The sequence below is a fragment of the Meles meles genome, chromosome 14 (genome assembly GCF_922984935.1).
Source record: "Meles meles chromosome 14, mMelMel3.1 paternal haplotype, whole genome shotgun sequence".
Classification (NCBI taxonomy): Eukaryota; Metazoa; Chordata; class Mammalia; order Carnivora; family Mustelidae; genus Meles; species Meles meles.
The window spans coordinates 73,726,466-73,740,511 of NC_060079.1; the positions used below are offsets into that span (position 1 = coordinate 73,726,466).

The following is a 14,046-nucleotide window of genomic DNA, read 5'->3' on the forward strand; positions in this document are numbered from 1 at the left end:
AGGCCTGGTTTCAGTCCTTAACTCTGCCTGTCTGGACAAATGATGGGCTCCTACAAGTCTCCGTTCCTCTTCTAGGCAACCTGAATCCGTCTGGCCTTATTTTGAGAGGTCGGAAGCTTCTGGATAGTGCCTGGTGCAGACCTATTCCCTTCCTATTCCTTCCCTTCCTGTATGCCTCAAAGATGTGCTGTTCTGTAAATGCATACAACACGTGGGTATTTGTTTCATTAAGGAGCGTGTGTTTTCACTCCCCCTGTAGCCAGACGTGCAGTGGGCCCTGGGGGTTTGCTGCAGAGCTAGCTGTGGGAGAAGAGCAAAAGAGAGCAAAGAAGTCTTAGTTCACTCTTGGCGTCTGGGAGAGGTTTTTAACTTCAAAGGGATGATATCAGCAAATTCGGATCTATACTATGCCAGTGGTAGGTGATGGGAGATACATCATCCTGCAGGAAACAGAACAGACGGCCTCAAATACTCAAAAATACGGTGATTTTAAACAGCTCCAGGTCAAGTCTCAAAATACTTGTGTTCTTCCATTGAGAATTTGTCTCAATCTGTTTTTTCTTTTGTAGGTGTGGCTGGATCTCTTAAAACCTATTGTCAAGCAGATTAGAAGTAAGTATCTCCCCTGTGTTTAACAGTGATGTTAAGTGTGAAGCCAGACTAGACACCATTGGCCCTGTTGGTTCAGCGCTGGTGGCACAGATTCTTGGTGGTGGTGGTGGTTGTTTTTATTTTAACCCCGATTTCCTGTCCTCATCCACTAAACCAACTGCAATTAAAAGGTCACTTCTGCAGTTTTAATATTTAACACTTTGGTCATCAAAACCTTGCTTGGAAAATCCAGTCTCGATCCATAGCTAAAGCATACTGTTCATCCCAGGCTCATTGAGCTTGCCTTGGCCAAGGCCCGTGTAATTGTTACTGTCACTTTTGAAGGGGAAAGTGGAGCCCCGTATTCCAAAGACTGGGGTTAGGTTTTCTGTCCTGCCTCTCCAAAGCCTGGGAAATCAGAGTGAGAGTGTTGTGTGGAAAAAACGAGGTGCCCGAAAGTGTCTGGGGTTGGGGGGTGGAGATGGATGGGGGGACGGTTTCTGAATGGCAAGTAGAACTGAAGGGAGTCTGGCTTGCATTTACATCGTGTGCTGGAGAAGATTGAGGAGGAGTAAGGAAAGAAGGCTTGCTTTCTCTCTCCCTTCTTGTTGAGACTCAGACCAGGACGGCCCCTCCACTCTCCGCCCCCCACTCTTGGTTTTGAGGTCAAGTTCAGAGTCTAAATGCTCCCTCCCTGCTGCCCCAGCCTGGGCAGAAGTCCCCGGATAGAAACAGAATCGTATTCCATTAGTGGAACAGGAAGCACCAGGACACCTCGCTGCAAACATGTCAATGTCTGACTAAGAAACCCCACTGGGCCACTTCTAGCAATTTATGTGGGTGTAATAACCAGGCGCGCCGCGTCTGTAGGGCCCTTATGCGTTTGAAATTGATGTTGATCTTCTGTCATTTTAAATTAAGCAATTATTGATGCTGAAAATGAAACGTTTCCTCCATTGTTTGTTTAATGTTTATGGGTTTATGGGGTGGCTAGCCAGAGCCTGAGCATGGAGGGCGGGAGGTGGGGGTGGGGGGGAGCATGTTGCTGAGAAGCCTCCAGACCTGGCGGGTGGAGGTAGCGAAGCATCCAGAATGATGGCTTGTGGGCCTGCGGTAACTCCTGGGAAATGCTGGGTGTGGAACCGTGTCCTTTAGCATGTTGCCAAGTGCAGACCGGAGACGGCATCTATTGCTCTCGGGGCCAGCCTGAGCGGGGCTTCTCCTCCGATCCCCGTGGGCTGTGACTAGTTGTGTGTGAGACAGAGCTGTCCTTCTGCATTGACGGACAGCATTTTCCTCGCTCCAGGTTGTAGGAGGACCTGGGTAGCCTCGCGGGATTCGTTGCGGACAGGAGATAGGCTGACCTTCCTGTCTTCCCCATTTTGCTGCGTAACTTTATGATCCAGCCTTGACAGTCTCGGGTTTCTGATCATTGTTAGCGTGGTCGGGGCCGAGGGACCCTGTGTCCCTGGGCTTCAGTATTTCTGTGCCTCGTTTTTCTCCTAATTTTGTGTCTATTGTCCATATCTTCATCTTCCATCGCTTTGGGTTTTTGGTTTTTTTTTTTTTTTTCAACTTAAATGGGTGATCACAGATGATGATACAACATTATTTTTTGTGACAGCGAATGGTAGAGCAAAGAGACATTTTCTGCTTTTGCACAACTGCTGTTAAAATTTGGATTTCGTTATATTTCCTTATATGTCATAGACCGTAAACTCGTGGCTGTCATTCCAGAGGGCAGAACCTGTAAGACTGCTCCGGTCTATAAGCTCATATAAGCTTATATATATCTGATAGACATGAAATTTGATACATATATCAGAACAAGCTCTGATTCAGGTTACAAATTATTATACTCTACTTGATGTTTTAATTCTGAAGAGTTACCCACCTGCTTGATCCTCTCCCTGTCTACCGATCCCAGATCTGCTTCCCAATTTTGCCTGAATGCACCCCCATGACGGTATAGAGAGGCTTTGGCTGACGGCTGGGGGCTGGGCTGCGCCTTGTCTGTCTTCTCTCCAGACCTCCGGGGAGCACCTGGCCCATACGTGCTCATAGATATTTGATGAGCACATCAGCAACTCTCCTGGTGGAGAGCTTAAAATCCTAAATCCTGTAACCGACTGACATTTTCATTTTTCCCTCAAGTTACCCAAAGCCCTCTATTTGGACTAAAAGAACCAATTAGATAAATTTTTGAAGACAAATGCCTGTTTTTACAATCTGAGTCCAGTTTAAGTCTTCAGAGGGAAAGGTTAATACCTGAATCAAACAGTCTGGTCAAAGCATTACTTTAGAACGGGCAGCCATGTCTCTGAGACATGGGAGTAGGAATTAGTCCCTCAGCTACCTGTTCAGTGACCCGGATGTCAGCAGATGTGCTCTTGGTAGCTTGGAATGAGACTCATTATTTGGTGTCTGATATACCCTCTGAAGTCTTTTTCCTTAATTGCACTTGAAACAAATCAATAAATGCTTTCCTGCTTTTTCTCCCCGCCTTTTAGGGCCAAAGCATGTTGTTGTCAAGTTTGTGGTGAAATTCTTTCCACCTGACCACACACAACTCCAAGAAGAACTCACAAGGTTAGTGGTTTGGAAACTGGGTATTTATTGCCACGGGGTGCCGAGGAGAAGAGAAGGTTCAAGTTCTCCACCGTCTGATGACATATGTGCACAGCGCTTCCCTGACCGGCGTCTGCGCTGTCCTTCACCGTGTAACCCTTTGCTCCCAGCTCCGCCTACAAACACGGCAAGAGAGAAAGCACCACGTTTTCCTCGAAACCTGGTTTCTTGAAAGTTAAGCCGTGAAGGGAACCGGACTTGTGACCTCTCCTGGTCGTAGTTTCCTTCTTCTATGTGTCACATCACAGGACACTTTGGGGAAGTCAAGCTCTGGGAAACCAAGATGTTAGCTCAGTGTCTTTCAGTTTCTTTGAAAGTTGGCCAAGGGGGAGAAGCGTGAGCACGGAGGCAGGCCTGCCCTTGGTCCCTGTGTGACTGGCCAGCTTTCGTGCTCCCTCTGTCCCTCTGCTCATTGCCCTGTTCAGTGCGACTCTGCTGGCCCCTGGCCACGGTTGTCTTGAGGAGAAGCAGGATTATGCACAAGGTGGCCGGAACCCGTAGGGAGGCCATGCATGATCACATCATCGCCATCATTGTTTAACTTGCAGGAGACACAGGGTATATGCTAGGGGAGAGCAGAGCCCGGTGGGAACGCCTGAAGACAAAATGTCGCCCCTTCAAGAGTGCCCGGATGAGTGACTTACTAGTCTGACCAGCCAGATTCTTCCCACACACAGCTTTCAAGCTGTTGCTGATTAGGCTGAGCCTGTCCCTTCCTTGTCCTCCTCTTGGCACGGAGCACAGTGTCTTGGGTGGTTGACCGTCATGTAGCAAAGGAATGAGGGCTTTCCGTCAACAGTGCTTAGGAAGTGGACGCTGTATGTGTTGTTCTAGGCTCTGGGAATATGGTGGTGAAAAGGCAAGCCTGACTCTCATGGGAGCGGACAAAATGATTAAACGAACGAGAACAAATGTCAGACAATGGTAAGATCTCTGTAGGTAACTGAGGAGGGGTGATAGGATGGACAGTTACGACCAGGTGGCAGCTTCAGATGGGTCAGTCTGAGGAACTGGTACGTGTCTGGGCACGTGATGAGAACGGTTGGCGGTGGTCAAGGCACCAACAAGCTCCGGATATTCAAATCCAGTGGACTCTTGAGCAGCAGGAGTTTGAGCTGCACACGTCCACTTACTTGCAGATGGCACACACGCGTGCGTTTGTGTGAGAGTGTGATAAATACAGCACGTGGCTACATGCACTTTCTCTTCACAAATGGATTTTCTTCACATTTCTTGTCTCTAGCCTACTTTTCTTTTTTTATAAGAATACAATGCGTAATACATATAATTTACAAAATAGGTGTTAGTCGGCTATGTTTCTGACTGGTAAGCCTTCCAGTCAACAGTAGTTGAGTTTTGGGGAAGTCAAAGGTTAAATGCAGGTTTGGGGCTGCGCCTGGGGTCGGCACCCCTAATCGCCCTGTTGCGCAAGGGCCAGCTGTACCCAAGAGAAGGCTGGCGTGGCAGGCACAGACATGGCGACGTGCAGTGAGGCAGGACAGAGGCTGGATGGCTGGTAGGGTTGAAAGTCTAGCTGCCGTGCGGGTGTCGCAAGATGGTGACAGCTGGGAATCCCGTGAGGAGCCGTTGCTATCCGTGCCACAATGGTGGCCCCAGAGGAGGCGGCCGGAGTGGAAACGGGGAAGTGTGGTTGCATTTGGGCTCTGTGCCGGAGATGGGGGCCATGCATCCTGGTGAGGGGCCGGTGGCAACAGAGACTGAGGGAGGGGAGAAAACTTAGACTTTTGACTTATGCTTAGACTTTGAGTTAGACTTTGACCTAAGAAAGGAGCAGAGGGAAGAAGGGGATCGCGGAGGGGTGGAAAGTCAGGGGTTGGGTTCTGCTGGCTTTTGTTTGGAGAAGGCCCACCAGACGCCATGCCGCCACGTCAGGTGCACGAACGTGGACTTCCAGGAACAGGGGAAGGCCGTGGCGCTGCGTTTTCTGAGCGAGCTGCTACTAAGTGTTTGCCTCCCCTGGTAATCCTCAGATGGGTGAAGCCGTTAACTGGCCAGGAATTACGGGAGCCCTCAGCCTTCTGGGAGGTATGCGTGGTTTTCTAGAACAGCCCCCCTGGAGGAGAGGCAGCAGGACTGCGACACCCGGAGGCACAAGGTGGGCCAGCGACAGTACAGGCTTCCAGTACCGTCCTTGCTGGGGCTGCTGGTCTCTGCATCTGGGCTGGGTCTCCTCTGGTTGGACCGTGCATTGCTCGGAGCTCAGAATATCGACCTCAACGTGAAGGCTAGTCCAGCTGTCCCGGGGCGGTGTGCCTTGGCCTCCTGTTTGTCGCTGCACCTCTGTCCTCCTTGGGAAGTTGGTGGCATGAATCCTTGTTTTCCCCCCTCCAGTTCTAATTTGCTTTGAGTTTTCTGCACCTTTTCAGTGTTTGCAAATCATTGTCTCTAGAGGTTTGTAGTTTCCTCCCATGGTGGTTTTTTTTTTTTTTTTTTTTTTTTTCTCATTTTATTTATTTTTTCAGCGTAACAGTATTCATTCTTTTTGCACAACACCCAGTGCTCCATGCAAAACGTGCCCTCTCCATTACCCACCACCTGTTCCCCCAACCTCCCACCCCTGACCCTTCAAAACCCTCAGGTTGCCCCAACCTCCCACCCCTGACCCTTCAAAACCCTCAGGTTGTTTTTCAGAGTCCATAGTCTCTTATGGTTCGCTTCCCCTCCCCAATGTCCATAGCCCGCTCCCCCTCCCCCAATCCCACCTCCCCGCAGCAACCCCCAGTTTGTTTTGTGAGATTAAGAGTCATTTATGGTTTGTCTCCCTCCCAATCCCATCTTGTTTCATTTATTCTTCTCCTATCTCCTACCCCCCCATGTTGCTTCTCCATGTCCTCATATCAGGGAGATCATATGATAGTTGTCTTTCTCCGATTGACTTATTTCACTAAGCATGATACGCTCTAGTTCCATCCACATCGTCGCAAATGGCAAGATTTCATTTCTTTTGATGGCTGCATAGTATTCCATTGTGTATATATACCACATCTTCTTTATCCATTCATCTGTTGATGGACATCTAGGTTCTTTCCATAGTCTGGCTATTGTAGACATTGCTGCTATAAACATTCGGGTACACGTGCCCCTTCGGATCACTATCTTTGTATCTTTAGGGTAAATACCCAGTAGTGCAATTGCTGGGTCATAGGGTAGTTCTATTTTCAACATTTTGAGGAACCTCCATGCTGTTTTCCAGAGTGGTTGCACCAGCTTGCATTCCCACCAACAGTGGAGGAGGGTTCCCCTTTCTCCACATCCTCTCCAGCATCTGTCATTTCCTGACTTGTTCATTTTAGCCACTCTGGTTTTTGCTAGAAAATTCCATGCGGCTTGGGGCCTGTTAGCCAAGTATGCCTGGTATGTGGCCAAGGGCTGTGTCCGATCTGATAAATTCCTCAGGTGACACAGGCCCAGCTGGACGGGGCAGCTTTTGGGTTTTGTTGTCTTTGCTTTCCGGCTCCCAGTGTTAACCACATTTAAAACATCTTTTCCATAGAGGGACTCCTTTCGGTGCCAGGGTGAAGATAATCCATAGGAAATTTAGGAGCTCTCCCTCGTTCTGGACTTTGTCACAAGGTGCAGCGGGAAGGGGAACCTTCCTGATCCAGTACGTTGCCTCCCTCATTCTCAAGTTCCTGGGTAAGCAGAAATTTAATGATGGGACTCTTGAAGTCCCCGGCACTTTTCTGCAGCAGAGAAGGAGTGAGGGAGGGCTTAGGGGAAGCTCTGTGTGGACAGCACTTTAGCCGAGGGACATGGGGACGAGAGGGCGACAGAGGCAGGTCCGCGGTGTAGCAGACTCTGAGTGACTCTAGCTCGGCAGTTAATTCTCGGGGCCTCCGGAATCGGTTTCAGCTTCCCGTGTATGTAGATAGAGGATTAAATTGCACTTTGCTGTTAACCAAGGGGCTGAATTCCTTTCTATTTATTGAACCACACTTTCCGTGGCACTGTGTCCTGTTGCCACCAGGGTCGGGGCCTCTAGAAGGAGAAAAGCAGATGTGGGTTTGAAACGGCTAGGGGAGCGGTCTTTGGGATAGAGGTTACCAGGTTTCCTTACCGCAGAGCTCCAAGTGAGCCCACATGCCTTTCGGCACGCTTTGCTCAGGGCATCCTGTCTCCAGCCGGATCCGGTTTCCTTTTGGCTGTGCTCTTCTTCGAGGTGGTGAGATCCATCCAAACTTGCTGCCCTTCAAGGCCTGCTCAGGTGTCTCCTGAGACTGGCGAAGAAATTGTCAATTACTTTCCACTGAATAAGGAAAGAACAGGGATGACCTCCCGAGCGAAACAAGTTAAAATAGACGTGTTTAAAGTAGGGCCCTCTGGTTGGTATGATTTACCACACTTACTGTCCCCAGAAGTCCTCCTGATGAGTCCCGGCCACCATCATCCCCTTCTCCAGACGCCCAGGCTGCTGCCAAGGACCCGCTCTGTTCTGAGCGCATTGTGTGTCCATCATTGACTGGTCTCATTTTATTTTGTGCCTTTTGAGCTAACTCAGCCTTTAGCTCCCGTGAATTTGATGGCAGTTCCTTAATTTATAGTACGAAAGGTGTTGGTGAATCCCTGAAATTAGCCCTGATTTACAGCGGTCACGAAGTCAACCGTCAGGGCCAGGAAGGGTGTTCTCATGTTACAAGGACCTCAGAACAGGGAGACTGAACACGACTGGAATAGGGAGTGACAGGTTCTTCCTACAGCCCCCAGAATGCCTGAACGTGTGAGCTTCCAGAAGCCAGCGCTGCCTGGGAGCCCGCAGGAGACGGCACCAGAGGTCCCCATCACCTGTTAGACTCTGACCGTTCATCTGTCCCTGAACATTTCTCTGCAGATGCCAGACCTCATGTTTGAACTGGGAGATGGTAAACTACTCAGAACGGAATGCTCTTAGGCCCTCGACTTGTCTAAAAATTTAACCAGAGAGAGGATTAAAGCCTGCAGGTCTGAGAAGTGTTAGGTTCAAAATAGCATATCCCCTGCCTAATCCAGAAAGACGGACTGTGCTGCTTCTTGTCTTGTTCAGGGTCTTTTGTAGTCTCTGCGTTTCTTCCCTTTACCTTCCCGGAGACTGTGAACGTGAGAGCAAGAATAAATGTCGGGGGGACGGTGCAAAGGTCAACTATTACCCGCTGGTGGACCGGGAGGTGTTTTTCGATTTGGGTTTTGTGGGGGAGCTGGTTCCAAAAATGCCTCTGTTGTTGTTTTTAGTTCTTAGAAATGGAATTTCCTAAGCAACTTAAAGGGGATTCATTTTTCTTTTCTCTCTCTCTCTCTCTCTCTCTTTCTTTCTTTCTTTTTTTTTTTTTTTTAATTTTACTAAGTAAGCTCTACCCCCAACATGGGACTTGAAGTCATGACCCTGACATCAGAGTCACGTGTCCACTGCCTGAGCCAGCCGGGCACCTCTAGTTTTTCATGTATAAGGGAAAAATTGCTAACATTTATTGAATGTGTTTGTTCTAACCATGAGCTTTCCATGCGTTACTTCAATTATTTCTTATGGCAACCTCTATGGTTGATCTTATTAAAAGCCCCCCTTTTTTTAAAATTAAAAATAACCTGTCATTATTACAAAAATCGCAGGTGTACAGTGTAGAAAGTTAGAACATACAGAAAAGCAAGAATAAGAAGGGAAAATACCGTATTCCTGTGGCCCAGGGGTGAACATTAGGTAATACATTAGTGTGATATCCTTTCTGATTTTTCCATATGTACTTTTCATTTCACCTACTACCATGGCCATGCTAAGATGCTAAGATTTCCCCATCTGTCCCGTAAATGTCGTTTATTTCTGCTCATCTGAAAGAAGATTCACTGTCGGACCAGAGGTGCACTTGGTTATGTCCTTCGGACCTCATTTAATCCAGCAGAGTCTCTCCTTTTTTTTTTTCCCCCTTCATGATACCACCTTGTTGAAGAAACTGGACCCAGTACATGGTAGAATACCCCAACTCCTGAATTTGTCAGATTTCATCCTCGTGGTGCCATTTAGCTTTTTCCTCTATCCTCTGCTTTTCCAGAAAACTGAAAGGTCGTTCGATAGGCTTGATGGATACTGGTTGAACCTTTGGAGCCAGAATCCATCCGAAGTGACGCTGCGTGCTTCCCGTTTCATTAGCAATGCCAAGATTCATCACTGAATTAGGGTGGGGGGTATTCTGATCTCGCCATTGCCAAGTGAAGTCATGCTACTTTGTCTCCGGGCAAACATCCAATCTCCTGGATGGTTTGAACGTGGATTAACAGTCCTTGCAGTGTCCGTAATTTCTTAGAGATGATAGAAGGAGGATTCTTGTGGTAATTAGCATATGTCTATAAGGAACTTTGCCTCCTCTACTTGGATTTTCTGAATACCCTGAAATGCCGCTCTTGTTGGAGAGGTAGAGTCCATGCTCCATTTTTTGCCTCGGGTTACCAAGAATTGCTTTCATAGTCTCCTCCGGTAGTGACGCATTGAAATTTAGAAATAAATAAAATGGAAAAAAAAAAAAAAAAGAAAATGAAAAAAAAAAAAAAAAAAAGAAATTTAGGAGCTCTCCCTCGTTCTGGACTTTGTCACAAGGTGCAGCGGGAAGGGGACCTTCCTGATCCCATATGTTGCCTCCCTCATTCTCAAGTTCCTGTGTTTTTCCCGCTTTCTCTTTGAATACTGAAATGGACTCAGGAATTTTTATCAAATCCATGTGTTTTGATTCACTTTAATTATTATTATTGATACTCAAGTTGCCAGAGCATTGGCAGGTGGACACCCCTTCAAGATGTTTCTTTTGCCCCCCCCCCTTTTTTTAAGATTTATTTGAGAGAGCGGGAGAAAAAAGAGGATCTCAAGCAGACTCCCCACTGAGTGCAGAGCCCAGCCTGAGACTCAGTCTCACAACCCTCTGATCACGACCTGAGCTGAAACCAAGAGTCGGACACTCAACCAACCGAGCCACCCAGGGGCCCCTCTTTTGCCTTTTCAATACAACCCATTTATATTTCCAAGCCGCCTTGCTTTCTGGCTTCACTAGATACTCTGGACTCATACCTACCCCATACCTGGGATCTGTCATTTCTCCATGGACCTTCCTCTGTGACCTTCCAGTCACTGTAGACTGCCAGCATCTGACTGCCAAGATTTGCTACTGAGGTAACACCTCTAGGACAAAACTAGCAAATATCTTCCTAAAAATGTAGGTGTTCCTGTTGATTTTTTTTTTCCCAAATCAGTTCTTACACTGCACTATTTTTTACATAATATCTTTGATCTATAAATACCTCTTTTGTCTTCCACCAAAAATGTTTCCTTTGCTTTATTCTGCAATATAAAAATAACTGTAAAATGAATTTTTATAGATTGGTAACCGAGGCTTTGGGAGAATCTAAGTGAATATTACACTACACACACAAAACACTCATGTCTTTCCAAGCCAGTTGGCAAAAGAGCTCTCCCTAACCTTGTAATAACCTACTGTTATTATCTGAGCCTTAAAGTTATTTTTTCATACATTGGATCTGTGGGGGAAAAAAGTAAACTTTTGTTACACCCTGCAAAAATCATTTAGAGATTGGTGTAAGATACTAGTCTTAGGTTTTTAAATGGAGAGGTAGAGCCAAAGAATAAAATGTATTTGTGCTCACGTGAGAAGGTTCTAGCATGTCTCCTGTCCTTCTAGTGACAGATGAGTGTTGACATTGCCGTCATTGGCCCCGGGCTTTCATGCTGGACGACACAGGCTCTCTTTTCCTTGCTCTGTTTACCTCTCTCCAGCTCCTCACCATGTGAGGAACCTGAGCCTGACTTTGACACCAACCCCCTCTGCCCACCCCCTGTGCGTGCCGTCAGCCAGAAAGTGTGTGACGCCGGGCGTGTGTGTTTGTGTCCGCAGGTACTTGTTCGCTCTGCAGGTGAAGCAGGACCTGGCTCAGGGCAGGCTGACCTGTAATGACACCAGCGCGGCTCTCCTCATCTCACACATCGTACAGTGTAAGTGGCGTCCGTTTCCTCCAGAGGTCCTGTTGGAGCCCACCGCGATCCGATGGATGGGGGGAAGTAATCACAGCCCCCGAACACAGTAACGATGCCTTTGTGTTATTTTGCTGCGAGCCCGAGTACCAGTGGGTTGAGGACCATAGTCCTCAAGCTTTAGGGGTGTACCCACCATGCTCAGCATTGGCCTGTGAATTCTGTGTTCGGTATCTGTCTACTCTTTTCTTCCCTTTTTCTTTTCTTTTTTAATTTATTTGACACAGAGAGAGGCAGCGAGAGAGGGAACACAGCAGGGGCAGTGAAAGAGGGAGAAGCAGGCTTCCTGCCAAGCCGGGAGCGTGATGGGGACTCGATCCCAGGACCCTGGGATCATGACCTGAGCCGAAGGCAGTCGCTTAACGACTGAGCCACCCGGGCACCCCCCTTTCTTTTCTTTTCTTTTTTTTTTCTTTTTTTTTTTTTTGGGATTTAGTTTTTTATTAGAACAAGCAAGACAATGGAGGGGGCAGGGAAAAGTGAGAGAGAGAATCTCAAGCAGACTCCGTTCTGAGCGCAGAGCTTGATCTCAGGACCCTGAGATTGTGACCTGAATCGAAACCAAGAGCTGCACGCTCAGCTGACTGTGCCCGCAGGGCACCCCTTTTTTTTAAGCACTAGTACGCAGTTGTTTGATAATCTCAGTTGACTTGGAGAAGAAGCTGGGACAGATGGCATCCAAGTAAACTAAACTTGTTCTATCCTGTTCTTGGACTTAATGTCCATAATCGAATATGGCCCATTAGCCTTAAGACCTAAAACTGTCAACGATGGCGCGTCTTGTATTCCGTTCTCCGGAGTTCAGTAAACCCCAAGACACGTGAAGCTGGGCTGAACCCTGGTGAATGCTTGAAACTGGATTTTTTTACCTTCTTAATCTAGGCAGAGGATAAATTAGACTGTGCTCACTCTAAGGCTTATTGGCAACCCAGCTGGACATTTTTTTTCCCCTCTTGGCTAAGGCAGAAGTTACTGGAAATGGAATATAGATGTTGTGGTCGGGAAGATAGGGATGGCACGTACATACATTGTGCTGTCATCTCATTTTAAAATTTCCGTAGTTTCCAGAGTAGTCCCGTAAAATCAACCCATTCAGATATCTGCCGAGGTGACAAGATTCCCAAAGGTTTGGAACAGGTGTCACTCCTAGTGGTTCATAAACACGCCTAAAAGGAGAAGGTGTTTCTAGAGCCCATGCTTATCTTCTCATTCTTTCTATGTGGGCCTTACTGAAGATCTCCCAGACTCAGGAAGGAATGCTACTGATGTGTCCCCCGCAGCAGGAAGGGCTTGAGAATGATCCATTCTTCCCCTGGTGTAGCTGGAGCCAGATAAGTTAGCCCTGTTTTGTACAGAGCAAATATTCTCAGTGGGTGCGATTTATAGGAGCATATCGGCCGCATCTTGCCTGGTTACTGGAGGGGCATTGGCCGGAATGGGACAAGCTGCTTCACATGACAGAATGACCGGTGGATTTCACTAACTCAAGCACCAGGGCTCTGGTCATTAGGCTACTTTTTTATTAAACTGATTACACAGACCATAGGATTCAAAGAAAAAACCAGGCTGTCCCAGAGGCGTCAGGTTGGTATAAACTGAGCTGCACTAGTGATGTTAAGGTACAATCACTCTTTTCAAGGTCTGTCCTGTAGCTTTCCAGACCATGGCCATTTGGGGACGATGTAGAGGTAACGTGAGAAAATCGTGCCTCCTCTTCTTTGTAGATGAAAAGTTCGTAAGAATCTGCAGTCTGACCAGTCATTTCTGACGCTAGGACTACAAGAAACTTAATACACTTTGTTTTGTTTTACCAAATGAGATCACGTGTTTATAGCTATTTACTGTTGGCTTTTCTCTATATGAGAAAGCATTTGGGGTTTGGACCAGTAATTATTACATATAAGAGTTTCAAAAATTGCTTTTGTAAAGTCCTGAAATTCTGGGGTTCATTTAGAAGTCATGAGGTCACGAAATCCACATGTGCAGAATTTACCGCCTAGAACAGAAGTGGTCCCAGTTGGGTGGGGAGGAAAGAATGAATCAGGAACGTGGATGGAGGAAGACAGATGGATAATGAAGTCTTCTTTGCAGCTGGTAGAGATGAGAAGGAGGGGAAACCATCCTGGCACGTTGGCACAGTTGTTAAATACAGTCACAGCAAGTCGTGTGACATCCGGCCCTGACCATACCCACAGGCTGGGATTGCCTTCTCCACTGCCTTCTGCTTTGCTAGCTCCAGAATGTTCCACGGGGGAATGCAACAGGTTGTGAAGTATTAATCCTATATGGCTGGGTTCTCTTTCTCTGTTCCTTGGTAGCCGAGATTGGGGATTTTGACGAAGCCTCGGACAGAGAGCATTTAGCAAAAAACAAGTACATACCTCAGCAAGACGCGCTAGAAGACAAAATCGTGGAGTTTCACCACAATCACATGTAAGTCCCACCGGGTGCCTCGTGTTCCCTTTGAGCCGCTTCTCTCGGTCCTTCCAGCGTAGATGGGTGTGCACACACACTGTTGGGGCGAGATACGCCACGCGTGAGGGAGAAGAGCACAGAGCTTCATGGAGGTGTTGTCACCCACCCTGGACTCTGAAATGCGGGTCACCCACTCGGGACCAGAGCTCGAGAATCCTTCTTTGATTTCCTGTGCTACTGGGATAGGCCTGGAATTTAGCGCACCCACGTTGTGGAGTTAAAGGGAGAACTTAAGACCCATTAATAGGAAATCAGGAAAGGGATATGATCCACAAGGGGCAAAGGAGGAATGTTATGAAAATCCAGAACATTTGTATCCTTTCCATTTT

At 47.5% G+C, this 14,046-nt stretch overlaps 1 protein-coding gene across 8 annotated transcripts in view; it reads left to right on the forward strand.

Annotated features, from left to right (window-relative positions):
• Positions 1-14,046, forward strand: part of FARP1 (FERM, ARH/RhoGEF and pleckstrin domain protein 1) — a 280,772-nt gene that overhangs the window by 200,058 nt on the left and 66,668 nt on the right. For all 8 annotated transcript variants that reach the window (XM_045978472.1, XM_045978471.1, XM_045978469.1 and 5 more), the window contains exons 4-7: positions 570-612; positions 3,102-3,180; positions 11,106-11,203; positions 13,561-13,675. In XM_045978472.1, coding sequence (XP_045834428.1) covers positions 570-612; positions 3,102-3,180; positions 11,106-11,203; positions 13,561-13,675 — 335 coding nt within the window. The remainder of the gene's footprint in view (positions 1-569; positions 613-3,101; positions 3,181-11,105; positions 11,204-13,560; positions 13,676-14,046) is intronic.